At 40.2% G+C, this 23,409-nt stretch overlaps 1 protein-coding gene across 1 annotated transcript; it reads left to right on the top strand.

The window, feature by feature from the left end:
- Positions 1-576: 576 nt before the first annotated feature.
- LOC119555230 lies at positions 577-1,001 on the top strand. The gene is given in 2 exon segments (XM_037866510.1): positions 577-912; positions 914-1,001. Coding segments are annotated over 2 exon segments (303 nt in total). The 5' UTR covers positions 577-697.
- Positions 1,002-23,409: the final 22,408 nt, after the last annotated feature.

Below are 23,409 nucleotides of genomic sequence, written 5' to 3'. Positions count from 1 at the left end.
TGCCACTGTTAGCTTCATCTGTACACGGAGAAAAATATATCAAGCAAAACAAAACCATAAGATTATCTACCTTTATGGCTAAAATCCAATTTGGTATTCGCAAGGCTATTTTTTTAATATTTATTATTATTTTAAATATTAAATATCGTAAATTTGATACAGAGGTATGATATTTCTTTCTCTCTTCACAAATGTTCTCAAATCGAAACTCTCATGGACGTCATGATTTTATTGATCCGTATTTCATCAAAATGTTCGTCATATCTAATCCTTATTTGTCTCTGCGTGGTATTCAATGGTGCCACTAAAATCTTAGTAGATTTAAAATCATTAAAAAATGAAGAAAGTATAAAAAAACAATTTTTTATGTTTTTGAGGGGAAGAATAAAATGTTACCATCTAAATATCTTTATAAAATATCTTGAGAATCCCATTGAGTTCACTAAACACATTTATTATCTATTCAATATTATCCTTGTTCATTTTTTCATTTATCACAAAAACTTAGAGATCTCTGTGTAAAAAATATTTCATTATTCTTTGTGTGTATTCAAGTATCAGGCCAGAAGCCAGGAGCCACGTCCGGAATGCGGAATGTTCTGGCCATTGCCGTTGCCAATTTCCGGAAAATGGCAATGGGCATCACGAGCAGCAGCAGAAGCGCCAGCCGTTGGGCGTAAATTAAAATTAAATTCAAATGGAAAAGTGTCGTCGCGGCGACCTGGACTCTGGCACTCCGGAGTTGGAGTTGGAGTTGGAGTTCGAGGAGGAGTCCTGGGCTTTGGCCATTGGCCATTGGCACGTCTGTCGGTTTATGCAACATTTTAGCAATTATATTCGCGTCGGGCGACATTACAACGGCAATTACACGCAGGAGCCGCAGGACATGCCCGTGGGCGGATGGCCGTGGAGTTTGGGATGGGGGCGTGGCCCTCCGTCCGGCACTCTGGCATTCCGGCGGCCCTGTCATCGTCACGTGGAGCGGCAACGTGATCAACTGACGCACGGCTCTGATGGACGACAGTTGCCGCCGCAGAGGGTCCTGTCACTGGCAGACTGTATGGATGCCCGAATGTCTGGCTGAATGGGCCACCGGCTGGCTGACTGACTCCGATGACTGGATGTGAAGTGCAGGACAAAAATGTTGAACCTAATAGCTGGAACTACGACACTGCGATGACCTTTTCCTGTAGGGATATCTAATATATTAGGGTTAATTAATTTAAAAGGGATAAAAGGTCCTAAAGTGCCAAAATAAAAAGACCTAGAGAGGTCTAATAAATGTGAGTATGTGGATATTATTCTGTTTACTAAAATACCTACATTAAAATATTTTATATGCCAAGATTATTACATAAATAAAGAATTTAGTTATTAAAAAAAATTATTTTAATATTATTTTAAAAATAATTGGGTAAAAAACATTATAAGATCATGATAAGTGTTTTGTTTTAATTTAAACACATTTTTGTTGTGCAGTGTAATTTATTTATTCTAATTTATGATCTAACACAAAAATGGCTTACAAAATTGTATTACTTTGTTAAATTAAGATTATCTAAAAATATTTAATAACCAAAAATGTAGAGTATACGATAAAAGGAGTTTCAAATATATTTAATCCGCTTGCCTAGGTGGGCGTTTGTCCTGGGGGCTTGGGTAAATGAAATAAAATAAATGTATGAAAGCAATAACCGACCGACATTACATAAAAATCTACTTGGCCTGGACACATTTTTTGTGTGTGTGCGACGTGGGCCTATTTAGGTGGTTGTGCGTGTGTGCTTGTGTGCGGAATATGGCCGACACTTCCGTTCGACATGTTGCACATGTTGCTCCCGTTTCCGCTACGCCCAACTCAACACGATTCGGCGCAACTCACCTCGTCTAACCCACCATCAACGCCCACTCCACACTGAAAAGAAAAAGTAATATAATTATAATATAATTGTTTATGGTAATATGTTTGAAATGTATCTTACAGCCCTAGAGAAGTGGAAAAATATTTTTTGAAATGATATAATTGTATTTGTTTTAAGTGCTAAGTACTAGGAGTATCTATGGAAATTGATTTTACAAACTTAGGCAAGTTCAAAAATAGTTATTGAAATAATAAAATTGTATTTATTTTAACTGATAAGAGCTCAGAATATTTTTTAATAATTACATTTTAATTTTGAACTGTTTTTTAGGGTCAATCATAAATATCCTTAAGGCATAATTTAATAGAGTGCCATAAATGTTAAAATATTAATATTTCAAAATACCTCCCTATGGATGACTGGTAATTTCTGTTCGTGTACCCCCACTAACTCCCATAAAATACAATATACCGGAGTCCCCATATAGTATGATGTTCCTTTAGTTGTTATTGTTGGTCACGCATGGTGTTCCTGTCGCTTGCTGTTTTTATGGCCGAGCTTCCTGCCGTTCGCTTGTTTCATAATTAATATCCTTTCACACATTATTATAACGGAAATGAGTGGGGATATTTTTATTTTATTTTTGCACACACACATACGCCCATTTTTTCCATTTTATATCTGCACGTATACTCGCATATCTGCCCGTGTGTGTATGTCCTGCGGTCGGGCAGCAGGAGCTTGTTAAGCATTTTATGCGTTTGGTTTTCCATAAATTTCATTCCGACACAACCCAAACAAGAAGTGTGTAATTAAAAGCTCATGAAAAGTGATTAAAAAGTGAGTTGCGGCTACGCTCGGCGCCATATATTAAATGTTTTCGCCCCCTCCCCCATAAAGTTGTCAAAACAATGCCGAACAGAAAAAACAAACTGAGCCATAAAAAATGAAAAATAAAATATTGCAATTTTTAACCAGCTGATGCTGAGGTCAGCGAGGCCAGCTCCACTTTAAGGTACTCTACAAACATTAACAGAGATAAGGAAAAATCTATAAAATCGTAAAACGACATGGAACTCTAATGTTAACCAGATCTTTTGTATCTTAAAGACCGCTTTACATGTGCTCTCTGAACTAATCAAGAGAAGTCAATGCCATCTTGTAAAGCCATTTATGGGGTCTTCTCATGGGTATCAAACTGGTTTTCCCAATTTCCGTCAATCAAGAAAACAAGCAAAGCGTTTTAACGCGAATTGGGCTCTAACAAATGACTAGCAATCAACTAACAGGTTTGAACAAAATTTGGATTTACAAGGGCGGCTGATTCTTACTAAAAAAAGATGGGTAAATGTTGTAGTGAAAAGAAAGAAGCCCTATGTCTTTCAGAACAGATTTTAAAATTTCCTGAAAGCCTGACCGCTTAAACTGATTGATCTACTCGCCCATCCATTCACCACAACCGCAACATTTCCTAGAGTTTCTTCTACAACTCCAGGCTGACTCATATCCTTGGACCTGTGACGCCTTTCCTTGCGTGGAAGGGCTCTTGGGGGCCGTATTTAAGGATTAGCATTTAAGAACATATTTATGGTATGCATAAAGATATTTAAAGTGTCCTGCTGCTGGCAGGCTTTTCGGGCGATAACCGGCTTACACGCATGTCCCTGCCAAGGATGACGCATGACTTAATGCCACGGATTTTGGGGGCAGGATGGGGAGTTCTTGGCCCGGACTGTGGTCTCCGGACTGCGTTCTCCGCTCTCCGCTCTCCGTTCTACGGACTCCGGGCTCCGAGTGCCGGATACGGGGCCTGTGACAGAACTATCGCACATGCAGGCCCACGGAACGGAACGCATGAGTGGCATTCCCGCGTCATTTCCATACGCGACCACTTCGCCCGATTCGCGTGTTGCGTGCAATTTGCGTGTAATTCTTGAAAATTCTGGAGGAGGTGGTTAAGGCAAATGGGTGGTTTTGGTGGGGGGTGCTCAACTCAACTGCAGCAGTGTCCTTTCGCCGTGCGTGTGTGTGTGTCATCGCTACGCGCGGCACATAAATCATAAGCACAAACTGCGTCGCTGCAAACAAACAGCGGCAAGGAAAAGCTGAAAAAAGGAGTTGTTAAATATTCAGGGACTATCCCACTCCGAAATACCCTTCACACTGATTTTATGAAATGGAAAATTTTAAAGTAACGTAGAACTTCTCGCAATTGAAGTTCCTACAATGAGTGAAATATTCAAGTACATTGTTCTTGATTTGAGAACATTCGCTCTTAAAAACCATTTAAGTAAACTTTGGTAGCAATTATCTCAATATTAGAATGAAATGGCTAGAAGAGCAAACTTAAATTGAGTTTATTTAACAACTTTTTAATAAGTATATACTACTGAATGGAGTAATAGTTTAGTTGTTGAGATATCCACTGATGATATCGCAAATTCATCTAGATTTAAGCACAATAAAATAATTTTCATCTTCAAAAATGTTTATAAATTTTTAAGAACATTCTGAACTCAGATTATAACTATATTAAGTAAATACATAAACATTATTCAAATAATTTTGGAACTTAAAACATCTATAAGCTATATTTTGAGTACAAAATAAAGTAGTATTACTAACATCTAAACAAGAATAAATTCATCATTGTACTAATCCCATATACCATAAAAACAAAAAGTCAAAGTATCTGAAAGTATTGTATCTGAGTATACTCTATTCGCTAAACGAACAAAGGGTATGAAAAAGGACGCCAAAGTGAATTGCGTAATTTATGCTGCGCAGGACGCGCAAGGAAGTGGCAGAGCAAAAGGGGCGGGGTGGGAAGGCAGGGGGCAGGAAGGAAGGAAGCAAGGAAGCGAACACGGACGCACCGTGCCAGGGATGACTGTACCACCGGCAGAGCTTGCAGTTTTCCACCCAAATGGAACTCCCATCGGGAAAATGGCTATTCGAAGTTTCAGCTGCGACGCAATAAGGAAAACTGCGATTGTCTTTAACTTCGAAGCAACCCTCCTCTAGAACAGAATCCCATCGCTTTGTACTTCCCCCTGTAATCCAGCTTTGAATTCAATCAAAGGAGGGTGAAAACCCGAGGAAACTGCGCAGTGCGTCAAGGAAACTCCATCCCAAAGCCCTGAGCGGAAAGTTGCCGTGGAAATCCTGAGAAGTTACATATGTTGTGGCGGAGTTCAGGAGCTGATCTTTGTCGTAAGCCCTTGAAACAACAACCGGTCCTGCAGCATTCTTGTTGTCAGGGAGGTTGGTTTATCAAAGATGATATCAGTCCTTACCAAAGTGAGTCCAAAATACAACTTGTAGTGATGAAAGTGTTTTTAAAAGACTTGTCTAGATGGCTTACATTTTATACAACTGAGTTCGTTAAGATATAGATAAATTATATTTTTTAAAAACATATGATCATCAACTTTAGGGAAAACCCAGCAATAGAGGGAACTTTATCATATATCTTTAAAAATTCAAATTTTTATATTTACATGATTTAGGAGTTGCTGTACTCAATATGAACTTTTTAAGCATGTAACTTTCTGACTTCCTTTAATAACATGAAAAAGAAGTGGGGTAGTAATCATAAAAGCGCCAAATCATTTATTATGCCTTAAATAATACAAATTCTTTAAAAATCTAAAGAAAGTATGTCTAACAAAAGTTTTTGTAAAATAAAATTTGCATGTATAGTTTTACTTTTTTAAATTGCACAGCCCTGTTTGTGAATCTAAAACTTTTGCCAGCTTTCTCTTTGTATGTGGCCTTTGTGTTAAAGCCACATTAAGTGCCTTGGTTATGTACTCGTTACCTACATATTTCCCATTACTTACTCACGCCCACCCCACTTCACTCCAATCCAATCCGATCCGATCCAATAGAGACCTCTCCTCGGTTGCGTTTTATTTTCACATTCTACTGGGGTCGTTCTGACACACACAATAGTGACAGGTCGGTCAGTGGAAAATATGAATACCACTTGAGCATGTTAACCCCGAAAGGCGTTTATAAAACTGTCCAAGGCTATTAATATCAAAATTCCGCACACAGAGCAACCGCCTCGGGCGGCAACTGCGCAGTGTTTTGGTTTTGGTCGGAGCGGAGTCGGGCGAAAAAAATTGAACAGGACACTGACACGGACACCCAACTAGCGGGGTCTCCTGGTCCTGGTCAGCCCATGAAGCGCAACGGACGGACGGACAGACTGACGGACGGACAAGCTGACGGACAGACTGACGGACGGACAGGCCGAATGAGAGTGGCATGTTTGGCGTCCATGAGGCGGAAATGAAAGCGCCTGGCAACAGGGCGTGTGGAGGGGTCCTTGGTCAGTGGACGGAGGATTATCAACAGGCAAGCACACTCGCACACCCGCGCAGATACCTAATAAAAACAGGGAAGAAGGCAGGACTCGGTATTTCGACTGAAGGATACCCGGCGAATGACTTTTTTCAATTGAATTCAGAGTTATAGAATAAGAAAGATGTAAAATCCTTTAGAGTTAAAAATATTATTCCGCTTTATAAACTGCATTTCGTATTTAAATTAATTTGTTGAATGGGTTTTGTTGTTTTTATACTCCATAATTTTTACCAAATTACTAGTAGCATTTTTATTGTGGGACCATTAAATTCTATCCTTGGCACATCATCGAAAATGATATATAACCCAATGTTTTGGAGTACTGGGTACGAGTATATGCTTGGTCAACACGGCCACCGGCTGAGGGTAACTCCGTGTTGTCGGGCGGAAGGCTTTTGTTGGATGAAGCTAAACGCCGGACCCCTGCCGCCATGTGTCCATTGTTATTTATGATTAAAAGCGCAAGGACTTGCCGGTGGGCGTCCGCCATTGCGCCCCCACATATTTACATGCGAGCCCCCTCCTTTCCGAAGCCCGTTTGTGTATGCTAAACATAACGCTGCATGTGTCCATACATGTCCATCACTTAATCACGCCACGCACACAGTCAACCTTGTTCCCCAGACTCCTTTCTCAGATCGCGAAGGATATACTGTAAGCTGTAAGAAAAATAAAGGTTTGAGAACCCTAAGTTACTCTATAAATGGGATTTTATTATTAAAATGAATAACATGTCATAAATATATTTATTTTATAGGATTTATATTTTAGAAATGGGGAGATATTGAATATATGCCTACAAAAAATCAAGTAATTTTAAAATTTATTTTTTTTTATATTATTATACTATTATATTAAATATTAATATATTTCAGAAGCACTGTCCTAGATTTTAAACATATTCTTAATGGCTTGTTATATCTTCTAGCTAAAATGTCTGAAAATATATTTTTTGAACATAACTTTTTAATTATCATTACATTAAAATTATAAAGTACCCACAGTTTCGTGTTGGATCCATATTCCCAACAGAAAATGTTTATTTTAGTATGTGCCAGCTCATCCTTTGTCAGTGAATCCTTTCTGTTTGTATGATTCCACCTCTGCACGCTTTTAGAAAATCTTTGGGATCTCAACTTAACCCCGCCTGTCAGCCGAGGCTGAGTCCTTTTCTCGCCCGCTCACTGAATAATATGCAAATGGGTTAATTTTTATTTATTTTCTTTGGGCATTCCTTTTGCATTTGAAGCGGCTCGGTTGGATGATTCACTTTATATATGGTAGGGTCCGCATCAACAGAATTTATGATGCAATCGCCTTACGCATTCAGGTTTCGGTCCTGGGGCTGGGGCTGGGGAAACAGGACTTGGCAGGTATCCTGCCGCGTATCCTTGGCTTCAAGATTTCCCATTATTATGATCTCTTGCTTCGGCTCCTTTGGTCCTTGTGAGTGTTTTTTATTATACCTGGAATTCTTGATGGAGAGCGGGTATATAGAGCTGGAGCGAGCTTTGTTTAGAACATATCAACATATCATAACCAAGCTACTTCCGTAAGGATACTCAACTATGAGGATACTCAATGTAAGTTTACTATTTTAATGATGAGCTATATTTTTAGGAGTACAGTAAGTACCAGGTACCTCCCAGTCGTGACCTTTGACTGGAGGGTTCTTTCTTGTTTGGCTTTTTTGCAGCAGCAGCAGCGGTTGCCAGGCGGCATCTGGGTTGTCCTGCATGTCCTTCCGCCATTAAGGGTGGTTGTTCCGCCACAGGCGGTTAGTTAGGCTTTGTTCCCTGCCCGCCGATGGACAAAGCATTTTATTTGAGCTTTTTATTTTGCTCAATTCCCTTTTTTATGCGCCGCACTGCCAACTCGACTGAGCTCAACTCAACTCCTTTTCCCAGTGTCCTTTGTCCTTTGTTTGCGAAATGTGTGTCAGTGCGTCAGTCGGTTGCCAGGCACTTGGTTCGACTATTTCCGGTTTCGATATGCGCACTGCCTTTGCCTTTGCCTTTGCCTTTGTCATTGTCCTTGCCGAATGGTAATGGTACAGTAGGTACAAGTCCTTCAGCCCGCTTCCTCTTCCTCTTCCCCTACCAGTTCCAGTTCCATATCCAGTTTTATTATCCCTTTCATTGGCACAAATTAGAAGTGCCCCTTTGCCGCTGGCTACATGTTATTAACTTTTGCTATGCCTTGTCGACTTGTCGACAAAAAGGTGTCAGCGTTGTGGGGTCCTGATTTACGACCACAATATACATACATCGCACTGGGCGAGCATAAATGAACACGTTGGGCCAGGATCGGTCCTCGTCACTACCCTGAATCCACCCATCAGATTGACAGCTGGTGAATGGGTCCTTGCGATGACTCCAATCCAGAAATGCCCGGGTGTAATGAGCTGGAAAACTACTTTGGCTGTACCGAGGCTACATATGAATAAAAGGTAATATTTTTGGAATAACAAAAGGCTGAAAAACAAAGGACAGTGGGTAGCTTACCGGTGGGGCGAGATTTTATTTTTGTGGTTCTCGAAAACATCAAACCAGTTAAGGGAACTTGAGGTGTTGCAGAAACTTGACAATGAGATCTCTTTGGATACATTTTCAACTAGTTCTATCTAATTTTTTTTACCTGTTCCGTTCATAAAACTGGAAAGTATCTTTGTAGAAAACTAACTTATTTGTGTAAATAAGTACCCATACTAACTTTTAAGATATGATCACCTACTAAGACTCCTTTCTATATTGTTTTCTTATAATCCATTGACGCAGAAGATTACCGAGAGAAATTCAAATCGCCCCGAATTCGGAGTTACCAGTCTATAAAGCCGAATCACCGGTGATAATTCTACGACCGCTTTCTTCGTGTCAATTCAAGCCGATCAGAAACGGAGAAAGAGAATGAGCAAAATCAGAATCGAAAATCAGTCAACTAGACAAGATCACTTAATCAGCTGCTGGGGTCCAAAGAGATTGGAAACTGTGCAGAGCGGTGCATTAGATGGGGCCTTCAAAATTGGAGCACATCGATCGTTCCATCGATCCATCCGATCGATCCGAACCGATCTTTATGCGAGAGCGATTTCATGCACGACAGCCTGCGATCGTAGTGCGATGAAAAGAAACCATTGAGCCGGGTATCTGGGGTCTGGGGTCTGGGGATCGTAGCTGATTGCCTCGACTGCTCCACTGTCCGACCATCCAGCAACCCAGCAACCCGGCAACCCGGCTGCCCTCAGCTCCCGCGGATCCCTCGGATGGTCGGCAATTGCCAGCATGCCATCAATTAAAGTAATTTAAAGGAATCAGCCACGAAGGCAACAACACAGCAACACTGTAGATAATGCGCGAACCGGCTAAGAACCACTGTCCGTAACTAGATCCATAAGCTGAAAATCAATCAGGCGGAAAGTCAGACGGCCCGAGAAAACAACAAAACAACACAGAGCGCTGCGGTGCGGTAGAAGCCTATTAGAAGACAAGCGATGGCCCAAGGCGAACCCAACAACTGGCCGACAACAATCGAGAATAACAGCAACGAAACTTAAAATTGGATGAACTAGAAAGAAAAACAGTAGCCACGGAATCGATTGGAGAGCTAAAGACTTGGCGATTGGAGCGCTCGAGTTTGGGCTCGATTTCGATGACGGGTGACGAAGAAGTTGTTGATGATGATGGGCGATGACGATGCACAGTGGGTCGTATTGGAACTATAAGGCTCAAGAGTTACAAGTGGTTCCTCACAAGAAAAAAACATATATTTTGATTATTATATTATATTTGACTAACAGAAAAATTATAATTATTTTCGGTGATTTTTGCAAGTCTATACATTTAAAAATAGGACTTTAAAAACATATTTAAAGTGTTTTTATTAGTTGAAGAAATTAGGGATTTCTTTGTTTTTGATATGATTATATGATATGAGAAAATAGTTCAATTATAAATGAGATGGATTATTTTAACTTAAGCCATAAATAAAAAAATATATGGAAAACTGATAAACCCTTAAGTTTGACTTTCTCTTTCTTATAAATAGATGTATCTCATTCTGAGAGTATAATAACATCCACTGTGCATAATGACGAAGCCTTTGCTGCAAGGCATTTACTTAACAATAGCTGCACCACTGTCAGTAAAAAAAACAAGAGAAAAAGTCATCACCAGCAAACAGTAGCCGAAAGAAAGAGTCGGGGCCAGAAAAGCGGTTGTGGAAGTGGTTCTTTGGTCTTAGGTTTTCGGTCTTGGGTCTTGAGTCTGGGGTCTGGGGTCTTGAGACCTGACTGCGAATCAATAGACGGACACGATTAGAGTGGATAAGCGTGTCTGTCGGCTATAAAAGTGTAATATCTGTAACTCATTAATGACAGTAATTTTGGGCAACAGCCGATACTCGGGCCTATAGATACTCGGATACACACTGCGAGCCCCTAGAGCTCAGCTGGACCCAAAATTATTATGCTAAACTCCGAGTGTAAATCCGTGGGCAGCGATACAAAGCCATCGACTTAAAGGGGACACAGACTGAGCTCCGACTGGTTCCAATCAACTGCCACTTAACTAAATGACTCTGCGTCTTGCCGGCCGAAGGTGAAGACGAATTCGAAGAGCCGGACAAGAGACCAAAAGACCAAAAGACCAGACGGGACTCAAGACCCAGACTCGCAGCCAGACTCGTGAACGGGGCCCAGAAGAACCTGGCCCAGTGTGAGTGCTCACCGATTTTATCACGAATGACTGATGAATATGCCATTAAAGATATACGAGTGTGAGTACGAGTATGAGTACGCTTCTCGACTCTTGGTTCTCGGTTCTTCAGGCAACAGCAGAAGCAGATAAATGACCATCTGACCGAAATGAAACTGATGTGTTATTGGTTCTTGGTCGGTTTCTGTTGTGGGTTCCTTCGGTCTGCCCCGTAATTGCGGACCCCGTGGGGATTTTCGAAGGCACTGCGAATGGAAATCTCCTCAATCTGTTAGAGGAACCCGTCTCGATTTGTGATTGTGCTGTTTTCTGTTTGTGTCGTGCAAGGTGAGGTTGTTTGCTTTGGCTGACCGCAAGCAAATACAGTAGAAACAATATAAGACAGACAAAGATGTCCAAATAAGGGAAATGGTATTAATGGTATGGATGTTAGGAAAAATAAATAAAATGAGTTTAAGTGATTTTGTGTCCATTCCTCATAAAGCTTATAGATAGAGTAGAAATAGATAAATATAATGCATGCATGTATCTGTAAATATCCCTCTTTCTCATATATAAAATAAACAACAAGTATTAAGATTAAATCTACTTAGGTGTTGATTTATTTAAATAAATTCTATTAATTAAGAGACTTCAAGCAAACCTAGCCCAGGTTTCTTGGAGTGCGACATCGCATCTGAACCTCCTCGTAAATCACTCGAAAAGTGAACTTAATATCGGGGCAACCGCAGACGAGCCTCACCCCTTGGTCAGTTTATGATTGCTACACTAATCGCAGCCGGGTTCGATGGGCCCCCAACCTCCGATCGGGGTCTCAATATATGTACATATGGATGCATTTGGGAGGAGGATGTTTGGGGAACTGGCTACCGTGCTTGCGGTGCACCGCGATTGTCTATCAGCTCGACTTGGGCTTTTCTTCGGTTTGGGGCAACGCCTTCATTTACGAGCCACCTCGCCCCCAACCCAAGATCTAGGTTTATTGTCTTGCTTTTGGGACCCGAGGGCCTCAAAAGTTAGAGTGTGCCATTAATTGTTTGGGCTCTCAGTTTGGACGGGGGCAACTTTCCAAAATTTGGTTAGTTTTTTGTTTGATAAATGCTCGGCTCTGAAATATTAATTACACTTGTGCTCGGGTGTTGAATTTGCTTGGCGGCCATTTCCCGAAAATTTATTGAAAACAAACACAAGGCGCGACTCTCCCTTTTTCATGAGATTTATGCCATTGTTTTTATGTGTTAGGTACAGTCGCAGCGCAGTTGGGTTGCATAAGTGGGGTTATCCATTAGGTCCGACGCCAGTTAGCACAGCTTTTCCGCCAGCTGACACTTGATGCATTGCCTCCAACTGGCAAGCACTTATCATAATTTTTCCCAGTTTTGGATAGGGCAAAACTTAAGAAAATCCAACTACATTAAGTAGAAGTGGCAACTTCTTTCCCAATTTGATTTGTTAGGCTTCGCATATAATATTGTTCAATGAACTGGCTTACTGGACCATTAAAGATAAGCTTATTTTCAAGTTAGAGTGCTTGACCACATCTTAAAGAACAGTTCTGCTATTCCCAGTCGTTTTCAATTTATCTCACTTCATATCTCATTCTCAAATCCAGGCCAGAAGCACTCCATAATCGTTGACATCATCTCATGACTAACTCACTCGTTTGTGTTTGTAGATCAAATCCAATTCCCCAACTTCGAAGACAGTCCAATAATGACTTAACTTATGCAATAAACGCACAAAGCCGCAGCTCATGAATCATTTATCAGTCATCGGTTATCAGTGTAGTTCAAGTTTCGAATTCAGGCCTTGAGTTAAAAAGTAATTTTACTGCTCTGTCAGCTTCACGTCTCCACCACTCCCATCGGACCTTCCTAATCAATTCGGGGGGTTGGGGGCCAAGTTAATAAAATTTCATTCATTTTGTGGCAGATTGTTGGAAGGAAGAGGGTACAGTTGGAGAAATTGGTCATGAACGTCGTTCCAAATGGCACATAAGAATATCGAACGTTAGGAATATACCACTCTTTTTTCGCAGTGCTCTAGTTGGCAGCATACAAAATGTTTATTAATGCTAATGAATGTCTCTCGGCCAGTTGCTGTCCTCTCATCTCATGACTGGCATCCGTTTCCGTACACTGAGACAAACAATTACCCTTTTTTATTTAAAAAATGTCCTATCCTTAAGTTTTTCTAGTATTCTTTTAATTTAGTATTAGGAATTCGTATTGTATTTGTAAAGTCTTCTTGTTTTTAATAAGTGGTAAGTAATATTATTTATATAATATAAAACTTATACCTGTTTTTAATTGGATAGTAAAACTTACAGAAAAATAAACAATAATAAAAACTCTTTTTAATGGGTTAGTTGAAGTCACATAATTTCGCCTGCCTATACCTATATGTTTATATCTATATCAACCATCTAGGTTGTTATCTCTGATTTAATGGTTAAAGATGATATGTTTTGTGATTATCATTAAACAATATTCATATAATAATTTTTTGAATGAATGTTTCTCAATCTTTATGACTCAAACATTTTTGATAGATATTTGGTGTACTTTTCCCAGTGCATCTGTTGCTGTTTCTACATCTGTCCTTGTATCTGTGGACTCGCATTTCGTTCATTTGGCTGGCTTCGTCAATCAAAAGTTTCATAAGCTTCAATGATGAAAGCACTCCGTTGGGGGCCGTTGTCCACTGCCAGTGATGCTGGTCCTGCCCCCTGTTGCCAAGGTCCTTGGTCCCTGGACCTCGGTCCTTGCATTGGTCAATTACTGGAGCAGGCTCCGAGGGAAATGGGAGTGGGCTCCATCGAGTATGCAGTCAAGTGTAAATGAGCAAAATATCACACTGAATCGCAGAAAATATGCCTTGGGCTGCAAATGAATTGATCTCCTCGAAGCTGGCTTGATGGTTCCTGGGGGTGGAAAACGTATAATTCCCGATTATGCGTACTTCAATCGAATGCAAAGTAACGTTTTCAATTTGAACGCCTGCCGCACAACTCTTGACTGCCGACTAATTCAGCCGCTCCCCACATTGTTTTCCTGCCTGCCCCCACATTTGCCACACTTTCCACGTTTTCCATGTTTAATTATAAGTTCAATGCAAAATGTTGCCGCCCCCAGCCCGAAATTCTGCCCGGGATTCAGCTCCTGTCTGTCAGTCAGGCAGTCAGCCTGTCCTGGAAAAAGAGCTTCCGCCTCCAGGGAAATTTACGCAAACTGCCGTGCTCAAACAGTGGGTCAAAAGTTCATAAAAATTTGATACAAATCAGAAGAACAATCTGTTGAGTAGCCCAAAAGCTACATATGTAAATTAGAAAGCCAGTTTTGTGAATCTTACAAATTGTAACGAATTTTGTTTAAAGAACTTTTTTTTATTTATTTTGTTATATTTGACAATAGGTAAAATTTGTTTAAATTTTAATTATTACAAAACTTTTTTTTTTATATTTTAACGCAAGTAACTAAGTATGTCTAAATATCTGATTATATTATTATATTTTTAAAAATGATTTTTAATTTCAATAAAGGTTTTTTTATTAATTTTTAATGGAGTTTCAGTAGTGTCCAGCCCACTGCCACTTAGATGTCCCCGTGCCGAAACTCCTCATCAGCCTGCCACCGCCATCGTCCCACATCTTTTGAAGCTCATTTCGAACGAGGAGGAAATTTGAGGAGCTGCCGAGGATCTGGAGGGCAGGAGGCTGCCACGTTGACTGGCAAGTGTTTCGTCTAAATTGAATATTGATTATGAAAATAATAAGCAAAAATTGCGTAACTTTCCGCCTGGGCATGACAACAGCAGCAGGGGCAGAAGAGGTGGAAGCAAATTGGGGCGGTACAATAGAAGCATCCGACTTCCTTGGGGGGAAATGGTGGAAATGCGGGTGGGACGAGAGGCGCTGCTCAAGTGTCCATTGATTGACTGCCAACATGGCGTATACGTAATAAGAGCGTTTTTGTTTTTCGGGTGGGCATGGCTAATCAAAGAGTGTTAATTTACCCAAAGGACTTGCCGGGAACAACACGTTCCAAACAGAGAAAAAATCATGAGAAAATCAAATCATGAAGAAAGCGATTTTCTTTACTAAAAGGGGGTAACTTTTTAATTAATAAGACAACCAAAGAACTTATTGAACTTTAAGAAGGCATATTTATAGGATTAGGATCGTAAACTTAGTATTAAAAAATGTTTAAAACCTCAGAAAATAAACTTCTCATAATACTTAATATTTTCTAAATATATTAAATAATATAGATTTTCTTTACTTTTGAATGAAATATACTTATAAAATATACTGAACATATTCTTATGAAATAAGTCGAATGAGTTAAATACACAAAAGGTTATTATAACTGGCTATATATTTCTCCCTGTGTAGACCATCTATACTTTTGAATGATATATACTTATAAAATATACTGAACATATTCTTATGAAATAAATCGAATGAGTTAAATACACAAAAGGTTATTATGACTGACTATATTTTTCTTCCTGTGTAGACCATCTTTCCCCTCCACAGAACCGCCTCATTATTGTACTCATTCGGCTTTGTATTCGTGTTGGTCGAATCTCATTTCGGGGCGTGCCAAATTGACGTTTCGTCTCCGGCATAATTTCGTGATGAAAAACTAATTTGAGCCCGACTCCCATTCTCGCCCCGCCCACATCGCCCCTTCCGCCTTTTCGCCGAGGAGGCGACAGCTGCTTGGAGTCCCGCGTCCCGCTCCTCGGGTCGGTTGTTAATAAATTAAGCAATTAAATGCGCCGGACGCTTTGTTTGTTTAATGAAAATCTAATAAATCGCTTCCGTGTCCGAGGAACCACTACTGCCAAACAAATGCGATCTGCCCCAGTCACGTGCGTGGTGCATAACTCTCGGTTCCGATTTGTCGAGGCCCGTTGGCCTCTTTTACCGCCTGGGACACTTAACTTTGATGTTATGGCCCCGGACATCTGTGGCCCAAGTTTATATGCAAATGGCTAATTAGCAGTGGGTATCCCCGGGGGGGCGGGGCACAGGTGGGTTTTAATGAGTTATCTAGCTGGAGTGTACAACAGATGGCTCCTTTATCGATTATAGATTAAGTGTCCCCTGTTCCTCGGTCGCACTTGAAAAGGATTTACGAGTTATTAGCAACAACTTCATATTCATTTTGTAGAATGAATACGAAATGCGATGTAAGTGTTTCCCACTCCGCAGAGCCACTTAAAAAGCATTTACAAGTTGTTACATATCATTTCGTATTCATTTTGAAGAATAATTCGAGACAAGAAACAGTCAAATTTAGTTTAATTTACATGTTGCCTCATTAACTTTTACTAATATAATGTCTCAAAAACTTAAGTTCTAGTGCTCAAAAAATTAAATACTGTATCAGAACTTGCCAAAACCCAAAGTCAGAAACCCATCCTATTAGAAAAAAATGTTCTCAAAATTAATTAAGAAACTTTTACAGATTTCCCTGCTGCCTGAAGTTGACAAATTGATATTAACAACCATCGACGGCTCTCGTCAAATATTAAAGGAGGCTGCCATGGTGTATCCAACTTTTTATGGGTCGTGCAATGCTAATGGGCTTATGTGGGTGCTAAAAGCGACTCATCCCGGTTAATAGGCCATCCGAATAAGGATAATTAGATGACTGGTCCCGGGCCTGGTCCTGGCCCTTGTCCTCCTCCTCAAACAGCTTAATCGTCTTGAGTTTAACTCGACAAATAACCCAGGGCCAAATGCCATAAAGTCGGCGTTGGGTGTCGTCTTTCGTCATGTTATTTATATTTTTTACAACATTTAAATTGCTGCGAGCTAATTTCGAAATTGCCGACGTGGCAGCCCAAAAATCCAGCTGCAGGGGATGGGTTTGTCGTAAAATTTCCTCATACGAAAACTCTATGTAACTTGTAGGGGAATCTGGGTATTGGGGCATCGTGAAGAAAGTCAATAAAACTTTAAAATAATTTCTACTCAATTTTAAATGAGGAAACTCTAGAAGACCCAGTGCAGGGGAATCTGGCAGGCAACTAAAATCTTCGAGGTCTCAATTACCCAAGAAAGATATGGAATTTGGGGACTTGAATGAGGGAGGAGCAGGCCTTTTTAATGAGCGCGCCGCAGGGGAACAATTAAAAAAGCGTAACGTGATCAAAATTTCAAATGTCTTTTTGGTCCTTGACGTCTCTGTCGCCTCTTAGACTTTTGGCCATGAAATTAGGCAAAGTGCTGTGGCAGAAAAGGAAAATACGGAACCCATAAAAAGAGAAAAACTGCTCCGAACATCAAGTTCGTAAAATTTTAATGAGTTTCATTTGGTTTTTCTCGGCTTTTAATGTCCCTCGCCCTTGCTTTTCTTCTGCTCCTTCTGTGAAAAGATGCGAAAAAATGTTAATGTAAATTTATATACGAATATAATGCGTGGAACAAGGAATAAATGCGCTTATAAATAAATAAATTGAACCATAGCCCAGTGTCAGCCTCACGCATTTTCCACTCTCACCAAGGGAATTATAATTTTGAGCTTAGGTAAAATTCTACTTCTTGAGTGACACATTTATTTAATGTTATTTATTTAGATTTTTTAAGATAAGATAAATCTCCTAAGGATCTAATATTTTATTTCTTCGCCATCAAGGGGATATTTCGAACCAGGAAACGCATCGAATCGCACTAAACAATTTGCCAAGCTGCTTGACTACTGGCCTCCCCCTTGGGCACTTAGGGGTTAAGGGGTTATGTAGTAATTTGTTGTACGTGGATAATGAAAGTCGAGCAGCATCGGGGGCGGGACACCGCCCTCGTCAAATGTCAAGTGCATAATTAGCATCCGACTTTTCTGGAAAATGCCCAAATGTCGGTGCGAATGGAGCGACTCCAAGAGGAAAAGCAGCGGGAAATGGTCAAAAGGGGAGGGGGAATGGTTCGGGGTAGGGTGTTGCGTCGATGTCACTAAACACAATGGGAATATGGGACAATGGACCGCTGGGAGCTGGGGATCCGTCGGACCTTTTGACCAGAGCTGCCAACACACAATGACAGAGGTTCGGGTTCGACAAATAGACCAAAAACCCCGGCCAAAGTGAACAGCCACAACGACCAGCGCCAAAGACAAAAGGTTAATTACAACAATGCCAACAGCAACAATAACAATGGCAATCATGAAATGATCAAATTAATAAAGAGCAGCAAACAATCGAGAAAACGGACCAGAGTCGCAATGCCAAAGGGGGTGATTAGTGCTCTGCCGAGTGGGGGGAAAAGTGTATGGGAAAATTGCAGTGGAAAAATTACAGCACAAAATGGAAACAAATGTTCGCAAAGTTGGCAATAGAGATGGCATTTATGCACAATTATGTAACGTTAGCCACTAATGCGGTAACAACTTTTAACTGTGTTACCCTTTCAATTAGACTAAAACATAAACTTCTTTGTTTGATTTTTGAAAACAATTATATTAGATTTCTGGTTCTATAATATTTTTGATTACATGTATTAATAATTTAGCATTTTTTTCACATAAAACCAATTTAAAGTAAGCTATTTCCTTATATTTTCCTTTTAGTTCAGGAAATAATAATAAGAATAACGACAATATTAACATTAGTACAATAATATATAATATTTAAAAAAATATACTTAGCTGTAAACATCCTTATCTAAGGACATTCCAATCGAAACTTTAAGCAAATCCTCTGAATTCCCATCCCTAAACATAAATTTAATTTATTTGCGTGAAATAAACCACAAAACAAAACTCGAGTCTCTGAGTGGCAGTCCCATTCCATCCCATCCAATCCCCTACCCACAAAAGCACCGCACCACACCACATACCATCCTATCATATGCCATCCCATCCACCCCGTTTCAATTTCGGACAGCTGCTCTATCCGTAGCCTGCAGCTCGGCCCGGAAAATGCGGTAGTCGAGTGGAAAAAATAATAACAAAAACATTTGATTGTGAAAATTAAAAAGATGATTTCTCACACGCGCTCCCTGTCGTTGGCAGCGGCATCATCGTCATGAAAATCATCATCGCTGATGGGTTCGGGGATGACTATGACTGCGGCAATCGTTGATGATGATGGCGGTGCTACAGTGGGTCATGCAAAATTCATGGAATACAAAAACCTTTTCCAAATATTAACTTTTTCTGCCTTTGCATTTAAATTGTCTATATAGAGTATGCCTCAAAAATTTGTATAACTTTAAAAATAAGAACAAACTTTCCCTCTTTAAAAAAGAGCCATTGGAACCGAGATAAATCATACCTCATATCTCCAAGTTTTCCGGCAAGAAAATGGCTACACTTTTATATCACAAATGTGACCAGCTGCATATTAAATGCAAACATCCTTTTTTCTTAAAAAAAATCAAGAAAGTTAAAGAAAATTGGACAATAGAAGAAGTGGTGGAAGCCATTGGAAATGAAACAGATCATACCTTTACGTTTTTAATCATATCTTAAAGTTTTCTAGCATGAAAATAGCCACACTTTTTTAACACAAATGTGACCAGCTGCATATTAAATGCAAACAAAAAGTCCGCACAACCATTTTAAGTATTTTTTTAAATAAAATACGTGTGAAATAAGAACTTGTTTTGTAGGTTTCGGGTTTCAGAGATACCCTGAGCAGTTTGCAAATATTTTCGCAAACCATCTCCCACGGTAATTGCGATCCGATCCGAGTGGTCTGTGTGCAGCAGCCGAGGCAAACGCAAACATGCAGGGAGCGGCGCTGTGATGGCGATGGCGACGACGTTGCATGTTGACAGATAAACACAAACAACATTTGGGATGAATAGGTAACGGCCGTGGCAACGGCAACGGTAACGGCAATCCCGGCGAGCACCCCATTAATGCTTATTACACAACAACAGACGTCCGTGCTCGTGATTGCGTGCCAGTCCCCGGAATCCGGGATGTTTCTGCCGGGGATCTCGGCTGCTCGGCAGCTCTACAGCTCGGTAGTCCTTCCAGGTACCGGGAGTCCTTCGCTCCTTGGGCGCTTCAAGTGTCGAGAGCGTGTCGAGCGAGTTCTTGTTTACCGCTGTTGCAATTGTTTTCGCCGTCATTATTATCGCTGCGCTGCGTTGTTATACCATACCGTACCATACCATACCATACCAATCCGTACTCCCCTCACATGGCCATAGTCACCCGGGAACGGTCCTTCGCGTGGTCCTCGTCCTCATATTCATCGCCATACCCCCACTCGTCATCCTCGTCCTGTTGAGCGCTCAAGTGCTGTGGCAAATTCGTTTTGAACGCCACTCCAGGCGCCGTCCGGATACGTGAGGGCATCCTTCTGCACTTGGAGAAATACAGGAATTCCATTCATATTAATGCCCTCAATATTGGCAAATATCTTATGGCTTTTAATGTATTATAAACAAGCTCTTCAAAAGTTCATCATCTGCGAAATTTAAGTAGTACAAATTAATTTCAGTGGACTTAAATGTATGAATAAACAGAAAGAATGTCTCGATCCCAGCTGTGATCTCACTTTGAAATATGAATCGTATTAACCGCCTATGTCAATTATAATATGTTTCGAAACATCATAACCCTAATTTTCTATAAAACTGATTAATTAATTAGAATATATTTAAACCGAGAATTCTTCAGAAGTGATTTCAGAACCGAAATATCCCTTCTATAGCATTCGCGGTTGCATTTTGTTTTATTTTGATTTAACAAACTAACATGAGAAAAATAAGACTAAAATATTAATTGGAGTAATATTTTGGTTGTAAAATATCGTTTTGAACAATTCACGATTTTATTTTCTTTTTCTTCCTTGACTTGGGAGGCCCAAAGTAAGAAAATATAAACCGCGAATTCTTCAGAATCTGACATGACCTGACTTATTTTTGTTTTATATCACATTGATACAATAAAACGTGATTTCTTTAGAAGAATTAGATAGTTTTATAGATGCCTGGAATATGCTGGTAAAGATCATATATATATATGATTTTGTATTTATTTTTTGAGTGCACTCCCCTCCCCTCGTCACTCCGATCCACCCTCCATTGTTCGGCTTGCATGTTGATTACACTTACTCCTGCTAACATGCGCCCTGTCCCACACAAGCTGGCGAACTATGCGCTTTCAAGCACTTAAGAACAGAACAGAGTTGCAGGGAAGATTGGGAGGTAGAAATGGAGGTGGGAAGGTGATCCACGGGGCTGGCTGGGGCAAAAGCAAAAGGAAAAGCAGGGGCCTTGAGCGAAGCGTGGAAATGGCAATGCAATTTGTCCCGTGTAGTCTCGTGTCCTTCGGCTGCAGTCGCCTGCACTCGAGTCCTTATCTTATGGGATTACATTAAAATGTCTTCGGGACGCTCGGTGAAGAATCTGAATTGGTGGGCGTGGGTGGGCGTGGGTGGTGGATGTTCCTCGTCAATCTTCATTTCGGCCCCACAACTGTTTGCCGACAACACCGCAGCTTGTATTTCAATTCGAGCAATGGCCAACTGGGATTAGAGCTGCCGATGCTGCCCGAGCCAGCAGTTGGCATATTAAGTATACGTTCGAAAAGGTCCCATCAATCTGGTTCGAGTTATTCCGGCACTCTACATATTTCTTGTAAAATATATTATTCCTAGTTTAAAATTTAAAATGCTACATTTATTACTTTAAATCTGACGGTAAGAACTAAATTGGCCACGATAATAAATTTGTATACCACACGTTTTTTGATATTATTATATAATCTGTAATATCTTTAACATTTAATCTATATGTAATACCTTTTTGTATTCATAGGTTAGGTTACAACACATTTTTTGATATAATTATATAATCTGTTATATCTTTAACATTTAATCTATATGTAATACCTTTTTTGTACTCATTGGTAATTTCTAATTTTTTTTTCAGGGCCTTCCAGGGCTCCTTCCAAACAATAACACGCCAGTTCAATATTACCTGCTCTAGAATTGGTCATTCTACTCCTAATTGGATACTTACCCCCACACAGCGAACATAATTACTTCGGTGGAGCAGCAAAGGTTACCTGCAACTAATGTCAACCGAAATGGGGCGAACTCGAGGAGGAAATGAAAGTAAAAACGCTTTCGATTAGCTCTCATTTGGAGGGCCCTCATAAAGGTGCACCCATGTATGTGGCGGCTTCGTTTTGGGCAATTAAATGCAAAGAAGGCCGGGCCAGACCCAAAAAAAGGTGTCACTCGAGTGGTTCGGGTCATTTCGCTGCCACAATGGACACTCTTTTTTGGGCGGAAAGAGGGTCTGCGCGGGACGGCAGGGAATGCCAAATTGGATCAGGCTAATGCTCGGCAACTGTCATGTGCAGTTAGGCAAACATAGCATAAAATACACACAGGTGCACTGGGAAAATTATTACCGGTTTGGGCAATGTATATCATAACTTCAAAGAATCTATAAAATGTTAAGAGGTGTTTATTTAAAATTATATTTAAAAAAAATAATGTTTGAGAAAAAAGATCTTGTAACATTTTAATATTTGTTTTGTTATGAGTATTATTATACTTATGAATAAGTATATAATGTATATTTTCAAAGTAAGCCTCGATTTTTGTTTAAGTGTAATTACACACATACTGGGCATGACACTTGACGCTAAAAGTTAACGCACGCGACGCCATTAGGCGCAACTTGGCCTGCACCGGCAAAACACCTATGTAACCTCACTGCCCCGCCCCCTTTCACTCACAGCCCCTCCCATCCCCCCCTTTTCCATTTCCATTTCCATCAGGCGAGCAATACGACAACAACAGTAATGAAAGCAAACCGAAAGAGCCAAACAACTTTGAACATTTTCGACAAACATGTCACACATTCATATGCGCAACGCACCGCCCCCGCCCTTTCGTTAAAGAAATAAGGGGCGCGGCACAGTGGGTACTACAAAATGAGGAAGAAAACAAATGGATTTTAGAAATTAAATCAGTTGTTAGTTTTTAATTTAAAATGGGCTTAGATTTATTCCTTTAATCAGATTTATTTATGAGCTAAGCTAAATTGTTTTTCAACTTATTTTAATCATTTTTCCAGCCCTCTGAATATTTATTGGATATTACAATTTTGTTTTTGGTTCGTCAATCAATAGCAATCTTTCCCTTATTCCACACTTTCGGAACTCTTAAGCTGGAATGATCTGGTACTTTTCCATTAGGTTTAGCTTCTTGGCATATTTCGGTGGTGCTTGCCCCACTGCCGAGCACTTGACACCACCGCACCACATGAGCGTGAGCACTATTCGACCTGACAACAAGCTATCGCTATCGTTCCTGGCCAGTAAATTCACTGAGAAATGTTGGTTGTGCAATTCTAAAAATATATACAGGAATATATTGAAAATATTGATTTTTGTAATGCAATTCTGAGCAGTGGTTATAGGGGCCTATGAGCCGTTTGGAAAAGGTATTTTGTTATTTCGGTTAGATATAAAACTATAAGATCACAG

Source organism: Drosophila subpulchrella, chromosome 3L (assembly GCF_014743375.2).
Source record: "Drosophila subpulchrella strain 33 F10 #4 breed RU33 chromosome 3L, RU_Dsub_v1.1 Primary Assembly, whole genome shotgun sequence".
NCBI classification, from domain to species: domain Eukaryota; kingdom Metazoa; phylum Arthropoda; class Insecta; order Diptera; family Drosophilidae; genus Drosophila; species Drosophila subpulchrella.
The sequence above is the reverse complement of the archived record's forward strand: the minus strand, read 5'-3'. Positions and strand labels throughout refer to the sequence as shown.